At 35.7% G+C, this 27,789-nt stretch overlaps 2 protein-coding genes across 3 annotated transcripts; one reads left to right on the top strand and one right to left on the bottom strand.

Annotated features, from left to right (window-relative positions):
• Positions 1 to 283: 283 nt before the first annotated feature.
• Positions 284 to 12,055, top strand: LOC109805083 (stomatal closure-related actin-binding protein 1). Of its 2 annotated transcripts, none has more exons than XM_020367032.3 (13): positions 284 to 532; positions 910 to 1,209; positions 1,411 to 1,539; positions 2,974 to 3,066; positions 4,141 to 4,281; positions 5,400 to 5,468; positions 6,223 to 6,306; positions 6,758 to 6,938; positions 8,798 to 8,914; positions 9,088 to 9,146; positions 10,306 to 10,437; positions 11,006 to 11,155; positions 11,727 to 12,055. In XM_020367032.3, exons 2-13 carry the CDS (start codon positions 928 to 930, stop codon positions 11,769 to 11,771), a joined length of 1,482 nt encoding a protein of 493 aa, XP_020222621.1. In that variant the 5' UTR covers positions 284 to 532; positions 910 to 927; the 3' UTR covers positions 11,772 to 12,055. The 2 variants fall into 2 exon arrangements, with proteins under 2 accessions (XP_020222621.1, XP_020222622.1); XM_020367033.3 differs by lacking the exon at positions 284 to 532 and adding an exon at positions 561 to 702.
• Positions 12,056 to 14,503: 2,448 nt separating this feature from the next.
• LOC145954949 (uncharacterized) lies at positions 14,504 to 17,533 on the bottom strand. The gene is made up of 5 exons (XM_083069643.1): positions 17,403 to 17,533; positions 16,616 to 16,680; positions 15,700 to 16,541; positions 15,511 to 15,657; positions 14,504 to 15,415 (listed from the first exon to the last, which is right to left on the bottom strand). The coding sequence occupies exons 1-5, from the start codon at positions 17,531 to 17,533 to the stop codon at positions 14,504 to 14,506; spliced, it is 2,097 nt and encodes a 698-aa protein (XP_082925769.1).
• Positions 17,534 to 27,789: the final 10,256 nt, after the last annotated feature.

Genomic DNA, 27,789 nt, shown 5'->3' with positions numbered 1-27,789 from the left:
GGTTAAACTAATGAAAATCGATAATATGATTGTGAATTGTACTTATAAAAATATATTATATTTTTTTTATTATTTTAAGGATTAATATCATAGTATTCTGCAATCCAAATATAGGACTAATTTTGTATGTTTTCTCAAATTTTTAAAACTTGAAGACTTCATTAAAAAAAAAAAAAACAGTGGAAAGAAGTGTGAGTAAACGGTGAAGTAAACCGAAGAGAGGGTTGGTTGGGACCCGCCAAAGAGTTTTGAGTTTAAAGCATAAGTAAGGCATGGACAAGAGAGAATCCAACATGGAAAATTGCAAACACTACAACCGAAAACGTTAACACTTAAAACACAAACTTGTTTAGGGGCCACCTTCTGGGGCGCCATTCTCTTTTTCCTTTCAAAAAGCAAAGCTACCAGCTTTCTTTCCACATTCTCTCTCTCATTGCTACCCTGTTGGTGGATAGCAAAATTTCAGCAACCCCTTTGCATCTGATCTAAGAATCCCAAGCTCAAGTACCCATTTTTTGTCATTTCATGATCTGTAAGTTCAAGTTTTGTTTTTGTCTTTTTTTGGGTAGCTTTTCCCTGATAGCTTCAACTTGAGAAAAAAAAAGTAAAAAAAAAAAAAATGTTATAAGCAGTAGGATTAGGGTTTAGTTTCATTGTTACCAGCTGTCAGATTTTGCTTTTGATTTCAATAAGCTCAGTGGGGTGAGTGGAGTAGTGGTGTCTCAATTTATTAGTTTCTAATTTTGGGGTATGCTTTTGGTTGTTTTTTTATTCTGTTTATGCATATCTGTGAGTGAATGTTCCTCTTTTCTTTTGGTTAGTTTTTGAAAATTCATTGCACTGCTTTAAATGGAATGCAATCTGCTCAATTATTGTTGCTAAAGACTGCATTTTTATTGTGAATGGCAGAGGTAATAGATCCTGAAAATGACGAGGATGACCCGTGATTTTGGGGACACTATGCAGAAGGATGCAGTGCCAGCCGTGTCGGCAGATGTAATATTTGCCTCCCTTCGGTTTCCTAATTACAAAATTGGAGCTAACAATCAGATCATGGAGACCAAGGATGATCCAAAAGTGCTATCAATGAAGGAGGTTGTTGCACGCGAGACTGCACAGCTGTTGGAACAGCAGAAACGTCTGTCGGTTCGCGATCTTGCCAGTAAATTTGAGAAGGGTTTGGCTGCTGCTGCCAAGTTGTCTGAAGAGGTAATCCTTGTTTTATATTTTAAATCTAACTTTGTTTTAATACCAATGTAATGCTTAGTTTTTGGGGGCATTTCAACTTGAGGATTCTATTATTTGTTTTTTCTTTTAATATTTTCATTTGAAATTATAAGTACTCATAATTTGCAAAGAATTTCATGTTGTTATCATAACTAAGCTTTCTTGTATGCTGCTGAAATTCAGGCTAGACTCAGAGAAGCAGCTTCACTGGAAAAGCATGTTCTTTTAAAGAAGCTCCGAGATGCACTGCAATCCTTAAAAGGGAGAGTGGCAGGAAGAAACAAGGATGATGTAGCGGAAGCTATTGCTATGGTTAGTTCCTTTTTTAGATGTGCATTGTTTGTACTTATACCTAACAAACTTATTTTCATATTTATCCTGTTATTTGAAAAAGAATTCATATGAAGTAGATATTATAATATAAAGTCATGTTCATTATACTGCAGTCAACAGGTACCTTATCCTCTGTAAAAGTTAAATTCCTTTGGGGAGTGGGAGGGAAGGGGTATTTTTAGGCTCAATTAGTCTGTATCCTTAAAGTTTAAGAAACAAAATGAAGGGAAAAATATTATTTGGAATATGCGAGAATTTCATATATTGTGCTCTTTCTTCATTTTTAAGGATCCATCTAAATAGCAACATTTTCTTGCTTGACACCAGGGTTGTGTGTGAATCCCATTGCGTAAAGTGGAAAACAATAAAATACAAAACTGTGATGTAATGCTAACTGCTAGTTGGTGATGAGAAGATATGAATGCTTAAAATCATAGATGACTGTATTTGATATAATTTTATGCTATACAATACAGACATAATCTAGAATGATTAGATTCATATTTGTAGGACTAGGAGAGCTGAGTGGAAAGTATTGTAGACCAACGGGGAAGACCACCTACAATCTGGCAACAAAATTTTAGAGGCTTTTTGGGTTATAGGTAGTGGATGGTGGCTAATGAATTGGTTTATGAATTATTTTAGCTTGAGAAGATAATTATTTGTCTTAAAGTATGAGCATGAGTTTATGTTTGAGATAGTTGAGGATACTAGCATCTCTTCAATAGTCCTTACTAGAGTTCCTTTTTGTTCACCAAGATGTGAGTACTTCTTCCATATTGTCAGACTTCTTCAGAATGTTGACTGCTCTTTAAACTCAATTTTGATTGATAAGTGATTGGACTTACTTTACCAATTTCTTGTTGGCCTAATATGTGAGTCACGGTCTTTTGTTAGCATTGATTAGGTTCATCATGTATTTATAATAGATTATTTTAGGGTACAGCAACTTATCCCATTAATTTTTGAGTTGCTGATTCATTTTAGGGTCATTGGCAACTTTCATAGTGCAAAATAATTGCCACAGTATGGTGTAGTTGGTGAATAAGGAGTGAATAATAATTCTTGTATAATAATATAATATACATCAAAGTATTATTCTGAGTGTTTTTAGTTTTCTTGAGGATTTTCATAACAAATATTCAACATGATTGCAGAGCCATTGTATTTTTATTTTTATTTTTTCTGTGAAGAATGGTCAGAATAAATACAGAGGAGGGAGAGGGTGAGTTCATGGTAGGGATGAATAGGATAGTTTTTCTTAAACTTTGCATTATCTGATGTTCTCATGTACATAATAGATTCATTGCTCCACCTCTATTGTGCAAAAGTCACAATCTTCTGTAGTTCATTTATTCTTGCATCAGTTTATTTGTGATTAATCAACTGTAGCCTATTTGGTACATTCTGTAGGTTGAAGCTCTAGCAGTTCAGTTGACTCAAAGGGAAGGGGAACTAATACAAGAGAAGGCTGAGGTTAAGAAGCTAACAAATTTTCTTAAGCAGGTGATGTTAACTTGTTAGATTTTTTTTTGGGCGATATAAGCAGATTTTTTTTTTTTTTAAATAAAAAGATCAAGGTGCAAGAATCAACACAACCTAAAATTTGGAAATCCATTCCTATTACGGAAAAAGGAGTCCCAAACAAAAGCTGGTAAAAATCTCACTAGACAAACACTGAACGATTAACTAATGCAAAGTTAGCAAATTTATCTGTGCATTGATTCCCTTCTCTGAAAATGTGTGATATATAAAACCTCGTGACCACATAAGGAGAGACATTTAAGCCACCACCTATGAATTCTCCAGGTCACTGTGGATTATCATAAGCAGCTAAAACCAACATAGAATCACATTCCACCCAAGGTCTATTCCAACCTACTTCATATGCATGTTCCACTGTGATCATGACCGCAACTAGCTTAACATAAAGAGCGGTGTGAATACCAATATAAGATGCAAAACCCCCAAAAAATGTGCCCAAGCTATCCCATACCACCACAAGAAACATGTCCCAGAAAGTCCAAAGCACCACCATCCGTATTGCATTTAATAAATCCTCAAGCAGCTAAGCAGAAATTTAAATAAAAGAAGGTTTTTTAAGAAGGAAAGTATTATATTTGGCTATTTGCTCTAAACTCAGCTGCAAAAGAAGACCAACAATAGCATTTATGTAAACATTCATTTAAGACCTCTAAGTGCTTTGCTTCAACTGCAGACATCAAAGGACAACATAAACTTTGAAGTGTCATGTATTAAGGAGCATAATATTTCCGAGTCTTAGAGAGACTAGAGTATTGCAGTTATGATCTTAGTGTATTTGTGATCTCAATATCAACATGTAGCAAATTTGTAGTTATTTCATATGATAAAATAACAATGTATACGCAATGAACAAAGTGTTTTGTGCTGCAAATTTGTCTGTCTATCAGTCTATTGCCTACCTAATTTGTCCAGGGAACTAAACCTCTCAAAGTCTATTCAACATTTTATTAGCATTATGTATCCTTCATTATTTATGAAAGGCAGAGTGACAAAAGAAACTTTTTTCCATTGTTGAGAGTTTAGATTCATTTGTAGGCTTCTGAAGATGCTAAGAAACTTGTGAATGAGGAAAGAGCTTTTGCTCGTTTTGAAATAGAAAATGCCAGGGCAGCAGTGCAAAGAGTGGAAGAGGCACTTCAGGAGCATGAGAGTATGTCTCGTGTTTCAGGGAAGCAGGTTTGGATCTTTCCTTCTGCCATAATGTTAAGTGCATCTGACTTAATATCAATTATTTTCAATTCAAATAGATTTGTTATTTTGTTTTAAATTTAAACAATTAATGATATACAAAATTATCAGTGAATATAAATTGCTTCAAGTTTGATTTTGTCCTTTATTGAGGTAGGTCCTTGGTGGATATTTCCAACTAGTTAATTAAACTTTAATATTCAGTTGCCCTCTATTTGCAAATTTATCTGATGGTAATCTAGTTCTTTTAGAGCATTGTTTATTTCTTTTGGTTTGGATGATGTTTGGGTGCCAAATTTCTGTTTGTTTTCTTAGTATGGCATAATACTTCTTAGAGGTATTTCCATGTCTATATCTTTGTCTTCTTTACATTGTTCATCACGAAAAATACAGTATATTGGTATTCATGATTGTAATCTTATCTTTCTTGGAATTTTCACTTTTGAAGAGAACTGAATGTTTGGCAGCGTGTGATTCAATCCCTCTTTCTTCTGGAGTGTGTTTCAAGTCCTGAGTATTTTCAATTTCTTGTACTGTCTCGTAACATGGGGAAGTTTTCTTATGACAACCTCATTTGAAAATCTAAAATTCCCTGTATGGCATGGGTCTTCATCTAATGTCTATACTGCATTACTGAATAAATATTAATACTCAATTAGTGGCCCATATATTTCTAGATTGCATTTGTAGGGCGGCTTATCCTTTGGAATAAGATGTCTGGTGGTGTATGCAGTTGGGAAAAAATGCATTTTTTTAAGGGCCAATCTTTGACCATAGTTTGCTTTGTCACAGTGCTTATTGCTTCTCTTTTGTGCTATGCTGATGTCTGTTTCAAATGTGTTTCCATCATTTCTGATGTATGGAGAGACTGAACAGTCTTATGCATAACTTGATTCTTTTGCCCCATTTTTTTCTCAATATTCTTCTAGTTTTTTGCTCACTTTCTCTTGTACATTATTTTATTTTATAAGAAGTTATCAAATAAAAACTCATTACTAATCATAATACTGATTGCTTGCATTGAAATATTTAACTTTTTATATTGCAGTGCTGTATCTACTAAGTAATTTTCATTTTAACAAAATTTAGTTCTATGGGAACTTTAGGACCTGGAACAATTAATGAAGGAGGTTCAAGAGGCTCGGAGAATCAAAATGCTGCATCAGCCAAGCAAGGTATACTTTGGTCCTTTGTTCTTATTTCATCTCTCATAGATCAATTGTTATTATTTTAACTTCTTTCTTCATTGTAGTTCCCTGACCTCATCTCTACTTTTTAAGTTTTCATCAATACTTATTGGTGTTGTATTTTGTATGTTCTCTTCTATACTTAATGCCACCATATTATGGTATGCCTGGTCTCTTTGTTTTCTTATTCACTATAAAGAGGTTGGAGGCAGTGATGAAATTTTTGATATATAAGAAAAATATGTTGTATTTACTATTTATATACAGTATGTGAAGTACATTATATTATAATTTTTCTTGCCCCTTTTTCTTTATTTGGTTAAAGTTTGATTTATCCCAGTCCTCTTAAGCACTGTAATTATCTTGTGTATGTATGTATTATACCATCAATTTATTTGTCTTTCTGGTTTTAAAGAGTAGCTACTAATCTGGTCGATTGTACTGTTATGTACTAATGATGTATGGCCACTTAAATTTTGCGAAACAACAAAGAATTTGAATCAGTGCAAGATATTACATCTGAGTATGAAGGTGTTGAATGGATCCATAAACAGGGCATTTTTGGAAATGTGTTTTGTTTTGGCTGCAGTAATTTTTTCAATACATTATTGATATTATTCTCCTGTGTAGAATTGCCTTCTTCCAACTATTTTCTTAGCCTCATTATATTTTCATGATATCAACACTTTTTACTGCTATTTAATTTGAAGGAAATAAATGCATTGTTTATATATTGATTTAGGTTATGGATATGGAACACGAGCTTCGAGCATTGAGAGTTCAACTTGCAGAGAAATCTAGACTTTATCTTCGACTACAAAAGGAGGTATGCCCATGATCTTATCACTTATGTCATTTTGAAGTGATTGTGATTTATTGCCATTGACTGATTCTATGAAATACACTGCTTTGATGTAAAAGACTTTGGGAAGTGATAGTTTATTTTGCAGTATGCAATATGTGTGTGTATAGTATGTGTATGTTGATTGTGTCTGTATACACACACAAGTATCTTACTGTCAAATTCTCACCTGATGGGCTTCATTTATTGGCAATAATGAATAAAATGAAATAAAAAATATTCTAATCTTCCATATTCCTTCCTTGAGGCTATAAGGTGAGATATGTGGTAATGGTTATTGTTAGGTTATCAATTTATCATTATTAAAGTTTACTTTTGTTTGAAGTAATTGATATGTTTCTTTGATAAAATTCAGGAGCAATTTGATTGTCTTCCATATTAAATTCTACTGATTTTCTTTCATTTCACTTTTCAGATAGCAAGGACAAAGAAAGGAGAGGAAAATGCTCCCCATTTATATGAATTAGAAGGAACTGAAACATTAGGTTCTTATTTGCAAATTCAACCTTGTTCTGATCATGCCCCTGAACTGTCAACATGTTCAATTCAGTGGTATCGTGTATCAACTGACAGTGCTAAAAAGGAATTTATTTCAGGTACAAATTCCAAAGGTTTTGCACTTTGAATATTAATAGCTTTTTGAAGTTAACATTTTCTGTTGGATTTCCTTTTTCTTTAATGTTTATCATGCAAATCAGTTGACTTATTACTTGCACTGTTGTTATCTACTTCTGGTATACCACGGTTGGGTATTAATATTAACATAACATTTTTTTTGATGAGATTTCTGTCCATAGTGTTTATAGAATTATAGCAAATTAAGCAACCTCTAACCTACTCTTTTTGATACAAAGTACTCTCAAAATAAAATTGATATACTCTTTTTGATAATATATCTACAAACATCTGATAGGAACTGGATCAGAAACTAGAAAAAAGGAATAAATTTTGTTTGAGTACTCAGGCCTCAGGGTATTTTAGAACGCTGTTCATTCTCCATTCTCTAAGTGTACAATCCTTTCTCAAAATGAATGATCTCTCTCTCAACCACTCAACCTCCCTTATTTTCAGGCAACAGGTCTCATTCAAACTATCTCACCTAACTAAGTAGTAAGTAATGTAGCCAACTAATTGGGGTTACCTAACAAGTAACAACTTATGATTATTATCATATTTATTGCTTTATAGTAAGAAAAGTATCCTTTTTTCCAAAATAAAAAAAAAAAAAGAGTCCAACTTCCTTTGCTACTTGCTGAAACTATTATTCTGACAAATAAACTTTTAAGCTTTGGAGTATCTGCGTACATTGTCACTGTCTTATTCTGTGTATATCAGGTTGCTTCTCAAGTGTTCCACCTTCCTGTATTAAACCCTGTAAACCATAAACTGAACGCAAGTCTCCAAACTTCAAAGTGAAAAAGGAATAGGCAATTATATGACAACAAGATGGGAAAAGGATCACTGTTCAAGCAACAGATTTTATTTTGCGTCGTATCAAAACAATTCTCTTTGAAATTAGCTGAATGGGACATTTATCTTTTCTTGGAAAGCTCCGCACACTGGTCTATGTGTGTAAGAATTCAAGAGTGAGACAAAAAGGTTTCTGATATGAAATCTGTAATATGTCATTCTAGTCTCTAAACTTAGAGACTCCTATCATACAAACATAACCAACACCAGACTGTATAGAAAACTATTGTACAATGCCATAATAATAACACTGATTATTTACTCTATCAGTATGTACTATTAAATGCAAACGGTTGAAATCTACTGATGACAAGTACAACACAAGTGTGAATTCCTTTATCCCAGTCAATTACAATGCATCATATGCTTTCCTGTATTTAAGGTGTAAGGAAGCACTCAATCTCAGCTTTAGGTGAAGTTACCTGCTGGCTGCTCTCTACATGTTTAATTTCTGAACATAAATTATAGCATGTTTTCATTTACCCCTGCATAATAGATTCCATGCAAAACTATATTGCACCAGTAAAAGATAAACGAAGCTGTGTTTCCAAAGTATTCTGAAACAACCACCAGTTGCTCCACATTAGCTGTACGCCTATACCTACCTGCTTTGCCATTCACTTCCCCAAATTCGATGTTCCTCAGATTATCACCAATACCCTTGTTCAAGGAGCAAATTTTTTGTCATGCCTCTATGGACAAGTCTGATTTTGCCAAGTGAAATTCTCATTGGTTAAACTTGTTATTGTAGATGTTTACATTGATTGTCTCTGGTTATACAACTATATTCATTATAATTCATAGCATGTGGCTTTATTTCTGTGGCTATTATACATTTTGTTAGCTAGTCTTAACTGTTGGAAGAGCCTAATCTATAAGGCATGCCATTCGGGATGCATTGTGGTGGAATATTGATTTATTAAATGTCATATATAGAATCTTTTCTGTCCCTGCCTATCTTGTAATATAATTTTCCCGTTATCAGGAGCTACCAAATCAGTTTTTGCTCCCGAACCTTTTGATGTTGGACGTATGTTGCAAGTTGATATTATTTCAGAAGGCCAGAAGGTTACATTGTCAACTACTGGTCCAATTGATCCAGGTTTGGTTCCCATGCTTAGTAGTACTCTTTTGATTTAGTATTCATTAACAGGAATTATTTCTGTGTGCTTTTTTATATTTAAATTATACGTTTTTATATTACCAATATAAAGAGATGGAGTTGATTCTTTAGCCAACGAAGTTGAACTTAAAATGATTTTAATTTTTTTTCAGCTGCTGGTTTGGGAACCTATGTAGAGGCACTTGTGCGAAAACATGACACTGAATTCAATGTATGTCATTATGATATTTTTTACTCTTATGTTTTTATTCCTCTGATAGTTAGCTAATTGTATGCAACCACCAATCTGAATTTGTCATTTTAATTATTAGAGTTGTTATATAAGCTTGTCATTCATTAATTGTGACATCTATTTTATAGCTCATTTAACATGTGATTGTGGAGCATAAAGTACTCCTAAGTTTTTAGAAGTGAGAGAAAGCTAGAGTTTCTAAATTGGCTCAATTTGTCAGGCCTCTGACTCCTTTATTTAATATTATTCAGATTGCATTAAATACAGATGTAGTACACTCTTGCTGGGCCCATGTAATATTATCCTTAATAGACAGGCCCATATGCTAACATATAATTTAATTCCAACATAAGTAAACAACAGCTCATTCTTTTTTTATGCTTGTAATGGGAACTTGACCAACAATCAAATTTGCGTTTATTTTTTGCCTTGTGTTACGTACTATATTATGGATGTGAGACAATTATTTGGGGGTTTTGCTAATAGAAGAAAGTTAAAGTTGATACTAGTTGAATTGGTTTTGTTGTGGTTGTGATTCTTGCAAAGGAGCCTTCTATAGAAGTAATTCTCGTGATAACATAATGCAAAACAAGCAACTCTTAGATTTAGAGGGTGTTATTGTTGAAAATCAATTTTCTTTAATTCGGGGATCAATACTTTAAATTTAACCTTCTAAGTTGTGAGATTCCTTGACAATGCATCAAAGTATGATTTACCAGGTGAGTCTGATTTTGAGAATTATCACTTGCTTAAACTATGAAGTGTAATAGTTCTTTGACATGATATGAGTCTCTTTGATTGAGTTGTCTTGTGCCATCCTTGATACCATCAATCATATTTAAAATATCAGTACAAGATGTGCTCGTATGTTGTGAGCTTGTTGTTCAGTTATGATTGTCATGTCCCTCCAGTCTTGTAAAAGAATTTCAATTTGAAGTAGTGTCTGATTTTTGTTAATTATAGTTGTTTCGCACTCCGTTAACATTTCAATGCAACAAGTTTTACTAAAATATTATCAGATTCATTGGTTTTAGTAAACTGTAGTTGTGTGTTGCTTTGTCAAAATTTCAATGTTAGAAGTTTTGGAAAATGGTCAGCTTCAGTGACTATAATAATAGTTTAATTTAACACATTGCAGGTGGTTGTAACTCAGACTGGCTCAGACAATCCAATTGAATCTATTCATGTACTTCATATTGGAAAGATGAGAATGAAGCTCTGTAAAGGAAAGACAACAATTACCAAAGAATACTATTCTAGTTCAATGCAGGTATTTCAAATTGTGGGCACTCAGTGATAGATAATTATCAGAGACAACTCAGAAATTAGTTTTTCTTGTTCTATCATTCTTCAGCTTTTGTTGTCTTAATAAGGGCCTGTTTGTGTAAGTTTTTCTATAAGCATTTCAAGGAAAGAAAATAAGAAGAAAAATTGAAATAAGTTTATCTATAAGCTAGTAGTTTTAGCTTATGCATGAGTTAAAAATAAGATTTTGGATAAGTTAATGAAAGAGAGTTTCTACAAATTAGTTTATGCATAAGTTAGTTTCAGTTTATGAAAAAACTTATTTCCTTTTTTCTTTTTATTTTTCTCTTCTAGAAGTACTTCCGGAGAATTTTACCCAAAAAGGTCATAAATAAGGAAAGGATCCTTACATTTATTGAGTGATAAATACATTTTTAACCTTTTATCTGGCAATCTATATACCTTGAGCAATTTAGCTATCATTGTTTTTGTGAAATATCTCTAGTTTTTTCTGTTCAAGATTTTCATATTTTCCTTCCCTTGTCTAGTTTGTTGTTATACACTAAAATATGGTGCGTTTTTGTTTTCTTTAGCTTTGTGGAGTTCGAGGAGGTGGGAATGCTGCAGCACAGGCAGTGTTTTGGCAACCGAAGCAAGGTCTTTCTTTTGTATTAGCTTTTGAGTCAGAGCGAGAGAGGAATGCAGCCATCATGCTTGCAAGGAGGTTTGCATTTGATTGTAATGTATGTCTCCCTAAACTATTTTCACTAGATTTATGCTGAGACAAATTTGACTATTTTAAAGTGGGTTGCACTTTGGAAATGTTAAGTACAGAATGATAGCTTTTGATTACTATGATTTGACAAGCAACACTTAAGATTTCAACAGCTTCATGCATTATTGTTAAGAGTAAATTCCATAAACACTCCTCTTAGTTTCGTGAGATTGCACACACACCTATTTTTCTACACTTATACTAACACCTTTAATTGTTTGAAAAACATTACACTATAACTCCTGAAAATAAGGTTACTGTAGATGTTAAAAAGTAATGGATGTGTGCAATCTCACAGAACCTCATATGAGGAGGTATCGATACAATTTACTCTTATTTTTATACATGTGCATGTATTTTATCACAATCTCTGTTAATTTTTCAATCAATGGCTTTCATCTACACTTTTACTCTTTGAAGTGCACCCTGCATTTTAGAGGAGTCAAATGAGACTAATGTCTTTTAGAATTTAAGCACTCATCATTCATTTCTATGATTTTTGTAACTTATTGGGCCTCATTGCTAAATTTCTAATGCAGATTATTCTTGCTGGACCTGATCACAAAGCTCCTTTAGAAACGTAATTGGACCTCCTTCAATATTATTTTCTCAACTGTAATTATTTGAGTTTTCCTTGTATTATAAGTGTGTAACAGTGAAATATGCCTTTGGATAAATTGTGCTAAGGATTCATACCTCGAGGTCTGAATTCCTTTATTCAATTTTCTTTCACCAACACCAGGGCATGTTTTTGTTTGCCTTTGTGAGTGACACTTGATGAAATTTTTAGAGCTTACATTATGGAATTGGTGGAAGCTATGTCCAGCATACGTTTGAGGTGCTAATTGATTGTATTTGATTGATCCAAGTACTGTGAAAATTCTCTGTATTGGATTTGTATTTGGATACTTGCATCTCGTGGGCAGGGGTTTTTGTGAGACTTCCTCAATATGCAATGCTCTAGAGCTGCATTTTCTTCAAGGCAATATTTGAATAAAATAAATCAAACATTGACTAGGTGTTAGAGAGTTAAAAAACAACAGAAAAAAATTAATTTAAATTAAAACTTTATAAAATAGTCCACTTGTTAGTGTAGCATACAATATAATATACAATATAAAATAATAATATATTGAATAATATATACTAATATTATATTATTTATTTTATTTGTAATTTTTTTATAATATTTTTTAGAGACTATAAAATATATTAAATAATATATTGTATAATTGATTTACTAAAATGTAGTATTTTTATTAAATAAATTTATTATTTATTAATTTAAACTAGATTAACATTAGATATGGTCACAAGTTCTAATGTTATAAATAATATATTCTTCAAATTATAATTATAAAAGTTAAGTAGCTTGGTGGTTTTAGTAATGATTTTGGTAGTAAAGGACACGAGTTCTAGTCTTTGTAATTAAAAATGAAGAATCAAAATTGCATATTGATAATTATAAGGAGTGTAAAAGTAAAATTAAGTCTAATTTAAACTAGCATTGTCAAAAATGATTCGTCATATTGACTTCAAAAAAAAATTGTAAGAGTTAGGTCAAATCATAAGGGTTAGGATAGACAAATTTGTTAGACCCCAAAACCTACTAGACCTGGTTGGTCCAATGTTTTATTTTGTTTTTTCTCTATAAAAATTAAGTAAAAATAGGAAAAAAATAATGGGCCAATTTAGCCCAGGTTGTCGAGCCAATGAGTTAGGCCAAGCTAAAGAATTAATGGTCGTTGAAAATTCATGTCAACCCTATCCAATTCACTTTATATGTGTTGTCTCATTAGATTGGATTGACCTAACTTGTTTGATTCCTCTAGTTCAAATTGTGGAGATAGTATAAATATAAAAGGGGATTGAATTGTGTCTATAAAAAAAAATTCCTTCTTTTTTTTTTTTTTCAAGCAATGAATTTAAATATGTAGATTGAAGGATTCAAACGATCTAATGAACACAAATGATCATGAGCTTCTAAGCTACCAGTAACTTTGGACTCCTACACCTTGACACTACAAGAATGCACGAAAGTAGCGTTGGCCACACAGCGTCGGACGTGGAACAGACGCATATAACGTCGATTAAGGCAACTGTAGACAGACAATAAACAAAAATAATGTAATTTTTTTGTATTATTTTATAATTATTTAATTTGCGTTGGTGAAAGCAGACGTTAAATAATAAATTTTATTTTAATATATATTATAATAGATGTTAGTGTCGGTTTAGCCAACTCTATATCTTTTTAAAAATTTATAATTATGTAATTTTTTTTATTTCGTAATTATTTCATTTGCGTCGGTCAAAGCAGACGCTAAATAATAAATTTTATTTTAATATATATTATAATAGATGTTAGTGTCGGTTTAGCGAACTCTATATATTTTTAAAAATTTATATCTATGGAAGAAGCCCATTTGTCAATTAGTTTATTTTATAAAAAATAATATATTAAATATTAGTGTCCGTTTAGCTGACATAAAGAATTGAAAATTATTAATAAAACTAATTATAATAATAAAACCTGAAAAGGGTCGAAATTACTCGTAAAACCTTTCGCACATTAAACAGAACCCGCGCCTGAGTGCTTCACGCCCCCTTCTTCATCTACCTTAACTCATCAATTCTCCCTTTCCCGGAAGAAAAACATGAACCGTGAGCCTTAGTATGGCTCATGCCCCTTCTGTATTCACTCTTAATGAGCCCTAGCTTGTAAAATTTTCCCTTCCCAAAAGCAGAATATGAACCAAGTCCTAATGTGGCTGACGCCCCCTTCCCAGCAACACTCACGACCTTCGCCACTCTTCCCAGCAACACTCACCTCTTGACTTGGTCCTGATTGAGGCTCGGGCTCTTCTCCTCGGACAAAATCGTACTAGTTTCCCAAAACCCTAAGTTCGATAACAAAGGTATTTTTCACTTTTCTCTCTAAACTTACCTTAGAAAAAATGTTCTTTTTGTTGAGTTACTATTTTTTATTTTTGTTTTAATATGTGTTGGATTTTAAATTTTGTACGTTTCGTGGGGGACTAGGGGTTGAGGTTAAGGGACAATATTGTATACTGGATCAATATTGTATATTGAGGAAGTGGCCATGTGTTATGTGTAAAGGTATGAACTAGGAATTCTTATTGAATTCGAAGAACAGAGAAAATAGGGAATCCTATGGAAGAAAGGAGAAAATAGGGAATCCTATGGAAGAAAGGAATCCGAGAAATATTATTGATTTGAGTATTAAGAGAGGATACAAGAATTCATTTACAAAAACTAACTCTGCTCAGGACTTGAGCTTTTCTACTTATAAGCTTTAACTAACTAAATGATTAAGCGGTTGCATCACTAAAAAGGGTTGTTTAATGTTTTGCGGCAATAGCCAATTCTGCACTGCAGCTATTTTTCTTGGGTCAGTAGATACACCTTCTTTAGATATGAAATGGCCTAAATATTCTACTTGGTGAACACCAAAGTAGCACTTTGACATCTTAGCAAATAATGAATATGTTCTCATAGTGGATAGTACTTGCTTGAGGTGGCTCAGATGGCTGTTCAAACAGTCACTATATATCAGAATATCATCGAAAAAGACCAAAATAAACTTTCTCAAATATTCCTTAAAGATCTCATTCATCAACCCTTGGAAGGTTGTTGGTGCATTAGTAAGCCCAAAAGAAATTACTAGGTACTCAAAGTGGCCCCCATGTGTTCGGAATGCTGTCTTGTCTATGTCCATAGGATCCATCCTCACTTGATTGTACCCGGATCTCAAGTCAATTTTGGAAAAAATTGTTGCACCATGCAACTCATCTAATAAATCTTCCACTAAAGGAATAAGAAACTTGTCCTTGATTGTAGCCTTATTTAAATCCCTATTGTCAACACACAACCGCCAAGATCCATCTTTCTTGCCTACCAAGAAAACTGGACTTGCAAAAGGGCTATTACTTTTCTGGATGATTCCGGACTTCAAGTAATCTTTAACCAGGCTATGAATAATATCCTTCTGATTCTTAGCATATCTGTATGCCCTCTTGTTGACAGGATTACTGCCTTCCACTAATGGTATCTTGTGATCAAACCCTTGCCTCATAGGTGGTAATTGAGTTGGTTCTTGAAAAATATCATGGAACCCAGATAGCAACTGTTGTATAGGCGCAGGGGTGGACTGCGAATCTGCATGAGTTGTTAGGGAGTGTAAAAGACTATTGTTTTCATCACAAACCTGTAGCATGGATATATGTACACCCTTAGCTAAGGTTTTTTCACTTGTTGCCGTTTGATTGTAGATACTCTAGAGGATGATGCCCCTCTTAAAACATGTTTTCTTCCCTGTGCCTTGAACTCCATACTCAGTTTGTCAAAATTCCATGTGATATCCCACAAAGTAACTAGCCATTCTATGCCCAAAACTAAGTCACAGCACCCTAGCGGAATCAACATCATGTCAGAGTAAAATGCAGTATTCTGAATTGTCCATTTAAATTGTTTAACAATAGACTAAGTTACATGTAAGGATTTAAGATCTTCAATTTTACACCCTAACTTCTTAGCCACCTCCACATCAAGAAAATTATGTGTGTTGCCGCTGTCAATGAGAATGTGGATAGGTTTCTTTTTATAGTAGCCTATCACCCTCATCGTTCTAAAGCATGGAACACCAGTCAAGGCATTTACAGATATTTGAGGTTCAACTGACTCAATTCCTCCTTCCTCAGTTTCTTGTTCTTCTTCTTCGGACGCAGTAGGACTTCCTATTTCCATGACATGTATTTGTAGTTTTTTGTGGGTGAGGCTATGTTCTGTGGTAAAAGGTTGGTCACAAAAATAGCAGAGACCTTTAGCCCTTCTTTCACTCATATAAGTGGGAGTCAGGGTTCTGGTGGTTTGTGTTTTAGGCTTAGGTAATAAAGAATTTGTGGTAGGTATCTTTTCTATTTGGTTCGTGTTTAGGGGTTTTTGTGCAAGGGTAGGCCTAAGGGTTTTTGAAGAAAAGGGTACTGTATTAGGCTGTGTGTTAGCTAATTCATACAACCTTGCTAATGTAAATGCCTTTCGAACTGTGGTTGGTTGGAACATTTTAACCATCATTTGTATATCTTGTTTCAGTCCTCCCAAAAAACAACTGAGGGTATACTGCTCTGGTAAATTGAGTCTGTTGATCACAGCATCAAATTCTTCATGATAAGCAACAACTATAGTTTTTTGTCTTAATTTCATCAGCTCTGACATAGGGTCATCACAAACATTTCCAAATCTTTCTATCAGGATCTTTGTATATTGAGGCCAAGAGGGTAACACAGCAGTTCCTACGATTTTAGCATAGGCAATGTGCCATTGTAACGCTTTTCCTTCAGATTGAACAATAGCTAACTTTACCTTATACTCTTCAGGGCTTGAATCAATTGAAAAATATGTTTCACACCGATAAATCCATTGATTGACATTTCACCATTGAACTTCAGAAAATCAATGCGTGCTAAACGAGTACTGCAAGAATAAGAAGAATTTTAGAGTAATAACAATTATGTATAAAATTTAAATTAATATTGTTGTATGGTTTTGTAAAAATATGAAGTTTTAAATGAAAATAAGTGAACTTTGAATTTTTTCCGCTATACTACTCTCTTGTCTTTACATAATAGGGATGCAAATGCTAGATTAATTGACACACAGAAATTTCACGTATTAATTTCCATCATATTTGATAGTTATAAAATGTTTTCTTTATCTGATTTTAGACCTAGAGCTGCCCTGGAGTTGTTATTTCTATTTTGGTCACTTGGTTCAAGTCTGGTGCTTACTGTTTTAAGTTTGTTAAATCTGAAGTTCTCTGGTTGTTTCCTATATATGCATCTCTTGTCTTGGTGTTTGCTAGCTTAATAAGGATACTGTTAATGCTGCTAAGCCAAAACTTGGTTCTTCTGCTGCCATCTTTGGACTTGGAGCTGTTGGCCTTCTTGTATGTGATCCTTATGCCTTTGTTTGTTTGTGTGTGAGAGTGACCATTGTAATTTTTATACAACTGATAAATGGCCAATGTTAACTCTTGCTCGTATCATGATGTTTGATCTAAATTGTAGGCTGTTGAAGAGGCAATAATTTATACTGCATGAACAATTATTGGGTTTAGGGTTTAGTTTCCATTGGAAAATCTTGGACTCAGTTGTTGAAGGTGAGTTATGAGCATCTTTTAATTCATCACTTTCCACCTCATATAATAGTGATGCCTTTGCTTGTCTGCATGTCTAAAAATGATGAAGTCGTGTTCCTGGTAAACTACTGGAGTTCCAAAGTTGTTCTCTATAATAGGAGATATAATAGAATAGACTATACTGAACATTTCAGGGGTTGACGATTCTCTTGTTATTATTTTGAAAGTTTAGTTTTGCTAAATTAAGTTATCCTTTTCTTATATGAATTTATCTTAAATAATTAGCTTAGAGGTTTTAGAGGCACCTTTGCCATTTTATATATTCATATATGGAAAGGTTAGATAGCATGAATAATTTTGGTATTGCTTTGTTAGTTGACTCTATTGGGCTGTTGCTCCTAATTTTATTAGCTTTCATTTTTTGCTTCTCATCATAACCAATGCAATGCAAATAAAACTCTTTTTTTTTTTTCCAGAAGTTTTGCCTAGCTAGTATACCTGAAATCTGTAGTCCTTCAATTATGACTTAGCTGATTCACTTGCGTACAAGATTGGTTTTTAATACAATGTTGCGTATCAAATTCATTAGAAGATAACATTAAACATTTGTTTGTCATTCTTCTTTTCTAACTCTTTCATTCTCTCGTACAAATTAATACTTCATCCTATATGCCTTATATATAGTTATTAATATATAAAAAATAGTAAAATTTAGTCGCATAACCATACATAACATCTTATAGTTATTATTTGATCTTGTCATCCCTGTCCTGAAATATTTATGTAATGATAATGGTAGTAAAAACTGCAAACTCGTATTTTTCATTTATGATTGTAGGTCTTGGGACTACTGTTAATGCTACCAAACCAAAACTTGGTTCTTCTACTGCAAGGAAAAACAACTGAAGATAATATCCTGGAAGAGAAATCAGAAGTTGATTAGTTTTGGTACTTAATTTGAGAAATCAGAAGTTGATTAGTTTTGGTACTTAATTTGAGAAATCAAAAGTTGATTAGTTTTGGTACTTTAATTTCATGTAGATAATAGTAATGTTTAGAATGCTACGCGCTTAAACTACAACATCCCATATGTACATGCACTAAAATATAATTATATCTCAATTGAAGTGAGAATAATTCTTCAAAACTTGCATTCATATACTATAACGATCTTAAAAATAATGTTCTAAGATGGAAAAGAATTAGCTTACGTACAGATTAATAGATGTGATAGGTTTGAATCATGCTGGTGTAATTCCTTATTTTGTATTTGTACCTCACTGTATTCCAACACAGAAAATAGTTGCACTGTGATGCTCACGGGTTGTTGATGTGCATTGGCTGATACTAAAGAATGATCAGCCAAACACAACAAAGGTTAACATTAAATTAAAAAAAAAAATTGGTATAGCGTCGGCCAAGCCCTTATTAGGCTGACTCTAAAATTAAAAAATAAACTACTCATAGCATCAGCCAAGCCCTTATTAGGCTGACTCTAAAACAAAAATAAAATAAAATTTTAGTGTCGGTTAAGCCCACAAAAACCTTATTCTACGAATTTAACCAACTAACATAACTGACTTTAAGTGTCAACTTAGCGGACAATAAAATAATAATAATATAAAAAATTATGTTAGAGTCCGCTTTGTTAACACTAAAAATATACATTTTTAAAAAAAATATTATTTACTGTCGATAATGCCGACACTAACTAATTTTAATTTTTAAAAATATTGTAATTTATTGTCTCTATGGCTAACGCTAAACAAAATTTATTTAATGTTTAAAAGCAACACGACATATTTTAACGATAACTAAGAGTCGGTTTAGCCGTCTCTATGAGGTGTCCGTTTGTCAGGCTGACACAATATATTTAGTGTCAACAAATTTAGTGAAGGCCATTATGTTGACGCAGAGCCAACGCTAATTACACGATAGAGTCAGCTTTTTTAAGTTAGAATCGGTTAAAAGCCGACACTAATAACCCACATTCTTGTAGTGTGAGTAGGTTGTCTTAGATCTTTAAATTATTCTAAGCTTTGGTGAACTTAGTTCCTAAGGATTTTAGTCCGGCAAGAATAGCTTGGAACCTTTCAAACATTTTATCAACTATTTCATTTTTCTTCATATGAACAACCCATAGTGTCTTTAAAGAGTGACAACTCTTCTGAAGTTCACATCTTTAAAACCCTCATGAGTTACCCCATTGGTACCTCACATCTCTTTTGCAATTGTTGTATTTAGTTCTTGACAAAGAGCATGCCAAGGTGTACCTATCCTTTGTGTTAAGCTGAAGAGTATTATTGTCTTCTTGAGTGTACTCATTTTGAGGCTTTAAGGCAAAGATGTATCGATTTGTGATTATCCTCCAAGGTTAATATTGGGTGGAATTAATGAACATTTCCATTTTATCTTCTAATACATGGTAGTTTTCTCCATTAAATGTTCAGGGCCTTGTGGGAAAAACTCCTTCGAGTAGAAGTTTTCTTTCCATTGCTCCCCATGATTGGATTTACTCCTTTAGCATGGTTAGATGGTCAATCCCATAAAATATTGAGCTTTGATACCGAATTGTGAAGCTAAGACATTCACATAAGAGGGAGGGGATAATTATGTTTATCAAAAACTTCAACACAAACTGAAGGGTGTAGATGATACAAGGAACACAAAGGATTTATATTAGTTCATCTCAAGTATCAATATTCTTTATGCACAAAGTCTTTTTAAGTTTCAACCTAAAAGCACAAAGTTTTAAGCTAAAGGTAAGCTTACACAAGATTCATTTTACACATTATATGATTAGTAAACTTCATTTTCAACTCTTGAAAACTTTCTTCACGGGCATTCGCCCATACAAGAGGCTAATCCTATCTAGTAAACTAAGTCATAAACATTACTATTTTGGAGAAACTAATGAATCTTCGATAGTAACCCACCAACTCAACAAAACTTCTTATCTAGATAATTAACTTAGGGTGTTCCCATAATAATATAGGCTCTACCTTGTAGACACCCAATTTCGTCCGGGGGGCACACAAACAAAGAAATGGACCTCCATTACGAAGGGAAGGGGCTTCCGAAGTAGGCAAACAACAAGACAAGACATCAGAAGGCCTAAAGGCCAAATAAGGTGGTTTCAGTAGCCCGGAACGGGCCGTTCCAAAATCGGAACGGGCCGTTCAAAAAACTCAGAACGAGCCGTTCTGAACCCCGGAACGGGCCGTTCCAATATAAGAACGGGCCGTTCCAACGTAACTGAAATCAACTAAATATTTTGGGTGGAACGGGCCGTTCCAATTCCAGAACGGGCCGTTCCAAACAAGGCAAATATGGAACGGGCCGTTCTGGAAAAGGAAAATTTGTGTTACTTTCTACTCTGGAACGGGCCGTTCCGTTTTCAAAACGGGACGTTCCAGGGTACGAAATTTACACATAATAATTGGGCCAGAACGGGCCATTCCGAAACCAGAACAGGCCGTTCTGGCCCACTGCTGATCCCTATAAATTGAAGTCTTGGGTGTCGCCACCGGCCCGAAACGGGCTTTCGGCATTCGCGAAGGATGGTTGGACTCTTTTATTTGTTTGAAAATATGGATTGCTAGAATGACTTATTCTCAAACTGAGACCTTGTCAAACGAGCAATTTTATTAAAAGGCTCACCAATCCATGTTAATCCCAAGCGGGACCCTCCATGGATTAGCGGTTTTCATAAAAGGAAGGGTTCATGGAGTCGCCACCAATGTTTTACTCAAAACATTGGAAAAAGAGGTTTAAGGCAATCGATTCAAAAATCGACTTCGGCCATTACAACCAGAGTCGGGTAAGGGAGTCGGTTACGCGTGGGGAAGGTGTTAGCACCCTACAGCGCCCCTTTCGGGTTCCCTATGACAGATTATTTAAAAATAATAGTACGAAATTACTAAATTACCCCTATTTATTCTAAGCAATTGTAAATTAACTATCTACATGATGACAATTTAAATATGTACACACAGAAAGCGGTAAAAGAAGGGACTTTAAAGAGATAAACCTTTGAAGCGTGCTTTCTTATATATCTTGACAGAAATTGGGAAGCGTTTTGGCGTTCCCTCCCTCTACAAAACCGCTCGCTCCCTCCTAAAAAATAATTTTTGACTTGGAAATCCGATGGATTTCCCTTCGACTTAGTTTGAGACTCAAGCAAAATGCTCAGAACTCAAAAACTTCGTCGGATCAACTCTCCGAGTGATTTCTAGGCAGAGCACTGCTCAAAAAAACCCAGAATACTCAAGAAGAGGGTTAAAACTCAGCCCAAAAGTGTAAAATGACGTCCCATTGACGTCATATTTATAGGGAAGAGGCTCAATACGGTTTATGAGGGTCAATACGGTCAACATTGAAATTTTGAACTAATACGGCCGTATTGAATTCAATACGGCCGTATTGAAGTTCAAAAAACCTCAATACGGCCGTATTGAGGTTCAGTGCGGCCGTATTGAAGTTCAGTGCAGCCGTATTGAATTCAATGCAGCCATATTGAAGTCCAGAAACTTCAATACGGCCGTATTGAGTTCAGTGCGGCCGTATTGAAGTTCAAAATGTTCAATACGGCCGTACTGAACCTCTGGGAGGCCGTATTGGGCTTCATTCCTCCCACTTTTCTTATTTTAGCTATCCTAAGACCTCTAAACCTATAGAGAACCCTCCTTGGGCCTTCTGGAAGTCCTTCTGGCTGATCTTCCTTCAGTCTTCGAGAGTCTTCAAGCTTTATTTCCGACCCGGACAATTTTAGGGGTCTACAGCTGCCCCCCCTTTACTTAGTCGGACGGCCTTTTGGTGTACCGGCTGACAAGTAAAGGAGTTGACCCAATTGTCCGGGTGATGTGCCAACCTTCTGACTTGTAGCGTCTTCCGGTGGAAAATTGTTGAGTAGCCTCTCCAGGTTGTTGCATACCTCGGCGCTTCTGACAACCTCGGTAGCTAAGTTTACCCTCTCCAGGGTCAACTTCACTCGACGCCCGAGCCGGAAGTTGAACACCAACGTGCCTCTGACGACGCTGATGGTTGAGTACTGTCTCTCCAGACCTTGAGTACTGTCTCTCCAGACTTTGAGTATCGTCTCTCCAGACTTTGAGTACCGTCTCTCCAGACTTTGATTGAGTACCGTCTCTCCAGACTTTCTTTGAGTACCGTCTCTCCAGACTTTGTTTGAGTACCGTCTCTCCAGACCTTGTTTGAGTACCGTCTCTCTAGACCTTGTTTGAGTACCGTCTCTCCAGACCTTGTTTGAGTACCGTCTCTCCAGACCTTGTTTGAGTACCGTCTCTCCAGACCTTGTTTGAGTACCGTCTCTCCAGACCTTGTTTGAGTACCGTCTCTCCAGACCTTGTTTGAGTACCGTCTCTCCAGACTTTGTTTGAGTACCGTCTCTCCAGACTTTGTTTGAGTACCGTCTCTCCAGACCTTGTTTGAGTACCGTCTCTCCAGACTTTGTTTGAGTACCGTCTCTCCAGACTTTGTTTGAGTACCGTCTCTCCAGACTTTGTTTGGTCTCTGATGACCTAGGCAACTGAGTTTGCCCTCTCCAGGGTCTGCGTCCGTGTCTTCTGATCACTTCGGCAATGCGAGTTTACCCTCTCCAGGGATCTGAGATGATTTTTTTGTCTCCACAGTCCACTATGCTGCTTCGACGTTTTTCTGATTTTGTGCCACTGAGGGCTGGATAACGCAGGGATCCGTCTAGGGGATGTGCATTCATTCATAGGTTCTTGTGCCCAAACTTGCATTTGCATAGTTGGTACCCATGGGGAATTTCTGACTCCTTGGGGTATAGACACAGATGCTCTTCTTGATTTGAGCGATGCCTTATGTTTGGCTGACGTCCTTTTGACGTAAGTGGAGTATCCCGGTTATCCTTATTCGGGTGTCTCTCTTTGATTTTTCTGATTTTTGTAGCCTCTGTGTAGGCTATTATCCACTGAGGGTTCTGGATGTTGATTTTGATTTTGTCTCCACAGTCCACGATGCTGCTTTGACGATTGTTTTTGATTTTTGTGCCACTGAGGGCTGGATAACGCAGGGATCCGTCTAGGGGATGTGCAGTTACTCATAGGTTCTTGTGTCCCAACTTTCCTTTGCATAGTTGGTGCCCATTGAGGAATTTCTGTTTCCCTGGGGTGTAGACACGAAGATGCTCTTTCTGAGATGAGCGGTGCCTTATGATTGGCTGACGTCCTTTCGACGATGGTGGAGTATCCCGGTTATCCTTATTCGGGTGACTCTTTTTGTTTTTCTGGTTTTGTCGCCTCTGTGTAGGCTGTTATCCGCTGGGGGATTTTGTCATTGATTGTGATTAGCCTCTTCTGTTAGGCAGATCATCTTGATGCTTGATGTTTGGCCAAGAGCCGGATTCCACTTGGGGAATGATTATTGATCTTTTGATTTTTTTTTTTTTTTTTTTTTTTTGTAGGAATGCCTCTTGAGTAGGCGGCTGGGGATTTGGGGATCTTATGTATCCCAAAGTATTATTTAGAAAGCCTCTTCAGGCTTAGCTTCACTCTTCGTTTGAGTTGGAAAGCTATCTTCCACTGAGGAAGTCTAAGTCCTTTGACTTGGATATTTTGTTTGGATCATGCTTCCGTTGGGGAATTTTGCTGATCTCGCTTTGATAGCTTTCACTGGGGAATTTGGCCCGTGAGTGGAAGCTGAGATATCTCTGGGGAGTATTATTTCGGCGAGCCTCTCCAGGCTCAATTATTCTGAGAGAGTATTATTTCGGCGAGCCTCTCCAGGCTCAGTTATTCTGTGGGAGTATTGTTTTTTGTTCAGCCCGAGAATGCGAGCTGAGACGTCTTTTGGAGAGTATTATTTCGGCAAGCCTCTCCAGGCTTAATTATTCTGTGGGAGGCGATTGATTTTCTAAATCTTTTGCCTTTTTTGTCGTTTTTGGCTTTTTCTGTATTTTTTTGCCTTTTTTGTTGATTTTGGCTTTTTCTGTGTTTTTGCCTTTTTTGTTGATTTTGGCTTTTTCTGTGTTTTTGCCTTTTTTGTTGATTTCGGCTTTTTCTGTATTTTTTGTTGATTTTGGCTTTTTCTGTATTTTTGCCTCTTTTGTTGGTTTTGGCTTTTTCTGTACAGAAATGTCTCTGAGGAGTATTATTTTGGCAAGCCTCTTCAGGCTCAGTTATTCTGAGAGAGTATTATTTCGGCGAGCCTCTCCAGGCTCAATTATTCTGTGAGAGTATTATTTCGGCGAGCCTCTCCAGGCTCAGTTATTCTGTATGGTGAGAGAGTATTGTTTCTGCAAGCCTCTCCAGGCTTAATTATTCTGAGGAAGTATTTTTTCAGCAAGCCTCTCCAGGCTCAATTATTCTGTACAAACTGAGGAGTATTGTTTGTATCCTTGCCTTTTTTCGTTTTCGGCTTTTGTTGACTGCTGTCATACACAAGCAATTTTCTATTTTTCTATTTTATGCAATTGCCTCATGATAAGGTCTTTGAATGTGCAACTAATGTGTGTGATGCACAAATGCAAGTTTTATTATTTAATGTTTTTAGAAAAATGAATGGCTCTCCCTATCCTCCTTTTCTTGGAGGAATTTCTGTCATCGACGTGAGGGAATATTTTTGTGAGCCTTTTATGCAGGAGATTATGGATTTTATAGGAACCCCTCCAATTTTCTTTATTGACCGATTATTAAGGAATTTCATACAATTTTTTAGAAATACCAATTTTAGAGGCATAATCACATGGTCAAGAGAGAAGAGAAAATGAATAGATATTTTATTGATATTCACAAGTGTTTTTACAGAAAGATATACAGAAGGTTTTTCTGAAGAATGGCTGGCCAGGGTAGGCTATATACATTGGGCTTAACAATTATATCTGTAATTGTTGCTCTTTACATTCCCCTAGTTGCTTCGGGTGAGATGCCTGAGCCAGGAGCGTAGATGCTGCAAGACGCTTGCTTCTAGAAGATAATCACTTGAACCGCCTTTCGGTTTTCGATTCAAGTGACCGTTGCTTGCTTTGTTTTTGTATCTTATTCTTTTGCCCCTAATTTTTGCCTAAGACATATCCTAGCGGGGATAAATTCGCCTTTGTTTTGGCTAGTACCCTTGTACTGGCGGGCTTTTTATTTTGCCCTAACTTTTGCCTAGGACGCCCTTTTTGGGTTTTCATCCTAGCGGGCCTATGCAAGCAACGTCTTCAAGCATAGTACTTCTTTACCACGTCAGCGTTGACTGGGTATCGAAGTTCTTTTCCATCCATGTCTGTGAGGATCAGTGCTCCTCTTGAGAAGGCTCGTTTTACTACGTATGGTCCTCCGTGATTTGGGGCACACTTTCCGATTTTGTCTTTTTGAGTTGGTAGCAATTTCTTCATTACCAACTCTCCCTCATGGTAGACTCGAGGGTGGACTTTCTTGTCAAAAGCCTTTTTGATCTTCCTTTGATAGGCTTGACCATGGCATATGGCGTTCAGCCGTTTCTCTTCAATGAGGTTCAATTGGTCGTATCGGCCTTGAACCCATTCTGCTTCGGAAAGTTTTGCTTCCATGATTACCCTTAGGGAAGGTATTTCGACTTCGACGGGTAGCACTGCCTCCATCCCATAGACGAGGGAGAATGGAGTAGCTCTTGTAGATGTGCGTACAGAAGTCCTATAACCATGGAAAGCGAAGGGTAACATCTCGTGCCAGTCCTTAAATGAGACAACCATCTTTTGCACTATTTTCTTGATGCTCTTATTGGTTGCCTCGACTGCCCCATTCATCTTTGGCCGATATGGGGAAGAGTTATGGTGTTGGATCTTGAATTCTTGGCACAGTTCTTCCACCATTTTGTTGTTCAGATTAGATCCATTATCAGTGATGATTTATTTCTCCGTGCTTCCACTAGATTATTCTAAAATCATTTGGGACAAGAGAGAAAAGAAAGGAAAGATATTTTTTGTTCTGAAGTTTGTGTTTTAGAGGGGATTTATTTTTCAAAAATGGTTTTTGTAAGAATGGATGGCCAAGGTAGGCTTATGTGTTTAGGCTTGTTTGATTAAACACTTATGAAGTTAAAAAGTCGTGTTGTGATTGACAACTTGGATAGCTTCCTTTGAACCTTTCTTTTTGAATTCGGTTCATGGTACCATCATGGATTTATTTTTGTTTTTTTGATTGTCCTTATTTTTGCCTAAAACACCCTTTTGTGGCGTTTTAGCGGACCTTTGTTTTTGTTTATTTTTGTAACCCTAACTTTTGCCTAGGTCACCCTTTCGTGGGATTCCTAGCGGGTCTTTTGCTCTTATTTTTGCGCAGTCCCCTTTTTGAGTTTTCTGCCGAGCTTCTTTTATTTTAAAGGATTTATTTTTATCCATGATGGCACTTGTCGAGGCCAAGGGAAGGTGCTCCAAGTTGTCACACACACTTCCACATAAAGAATGATGCGGGTTTATTATTATTAAGATGATTTTAACCTCATTCATGTTTATAATGTGGTTTAGAATTTTATTATAAGCAAGAAAAGAAGCAATGAAGAATGATTTTATTATAATCATAGCGGAAACATGTGTCCTTATTTCATCACTGATATGGGTCCCAATATTGACCTCTTTTATCTCTCGGCCCTGCCCCAAATTCGCGGTCTCCAATTTCTCTTGACGAGCTTCTTGATCTAGCAATCTTTGCAGATCCGGAGAAATGGTCTCCTCATCACTGTCCAACTCAACCCATTTATCCTCAACTTTTCGGATCCCGGTCAGAGCGAACAATTACAGACATAATTATTTTATTGGTTCTGTTTAGGTTTAGAATTATTAATGTTAATGAGGAAAGAGAGAAAAGAACAAAAAAGAGAGTAAAAATGCCTCTTTATTGATATGTATTAAAACTGTAGAAAAACCCTTATTTACATGAAAAGGTTCTCATGATCTCGGGTACTGATCATGAGTCCCTAAAAGAGAAAAATGAAGGGGCCCTATCGTGGCTTGTTCTTCTCTCTACTCCTGCTTTGGCAGAGGATTCTTGCTCACGTCGGGCGCTGTCAAATCGAAGGTGACCCACCCGGCATCAATAAGGTTTTGGACCTTGTATTTGAGAGCTAGGCATTTCTCTGTTGAATGCCCTGGTGCCCCCGAATGGTATAAACATTTGTCTTGTGGCTTGTACCAATCGGGGTAAGGTGGGTCGATCTTCCTTGGTGGAACATGAGCTAGAAGTTTGGCTTCTACTAGCTTCGGCAGAAGATCGCTATAAGTGGTCGGAAGTTTATCAAACTTCTTCACAGGGGTGAATTGCGATCTTCCCGACTTCGAAGTGAAAGTAGCCGAGGGTATGATTATAGCATTGACTCCTCCCTCTTTCTTCTTCCCGAAGGTCTTCTTAGCTTCATATGATTGGGAAGGCTTAGCCAGCTTCCCACTTTTGAGTCCTTGTTCCACTCTCTCCCCAATGGTGATGATGTCCGAGAAGAGT

Source organism: Cajanus cajan, chromosome 2, assembly GCF_000230855.2.
Source record: "Cajanus cajan strain Asha chromosome 2, NIPB_CcT2T_4, whole genome shotgun sequence".
In the NCBI taxonomy this organism is placed as follows: domain Eukaryota; kingdom Viridiplantae; phylum Streptophyta; class Magnoliopsida; order Fabales; family Fabaceae; genus Cajanus; species Cajanus cajan.
The sequence above is the reverse complement of the archived record's forward strand: the minus strand, read 5'-3'. Positions and strand labels throughout refer to the sequence as shown.

Coding starts and splice junctions, on each gene's coding strand:
- LOC109805083 (XM_020367032.3), top strand. CDS start 928: ATGACGAGGATGACCCGTGATTTTGGGGACACTATGCAGAAGGATGCA. Junction 1,210..1,410: donor CTGCCAAGTTGTCTGAAGAG/GTAATCCTTGTT, acceptor GCTGAAATTCAG/GCTAGACTCAGAGAAGCAGC. Junction 10,438..11,005: donor ACTATTCTAGTTCAATGCAG/GTATTTCAAATT, acceptor TGTTTTCTTTAG/CTTTGTGGAGTTCGAGGAGG.
- LOC145954949 (XM_083069643.1), bottom strand. CDS start 17,533: ATGTTCAGTATAGTCTATTCTATTATATCTCCTATTATAGAGAACAAC. Junction 16,681..17,402: donor AGGCATCACTATTATATGAG/GTGGAAAGTGAT, acceptor TTATTCTTGCAG/TACTCGTTTAGCACGCATTG. Junction 16,542..16,615: donor GTCAATCAATGGATTTATCG/GTGTGAAACATA, acceptor TTCAATCTGAAG/GAAAAGCGTTACAATGGCAC.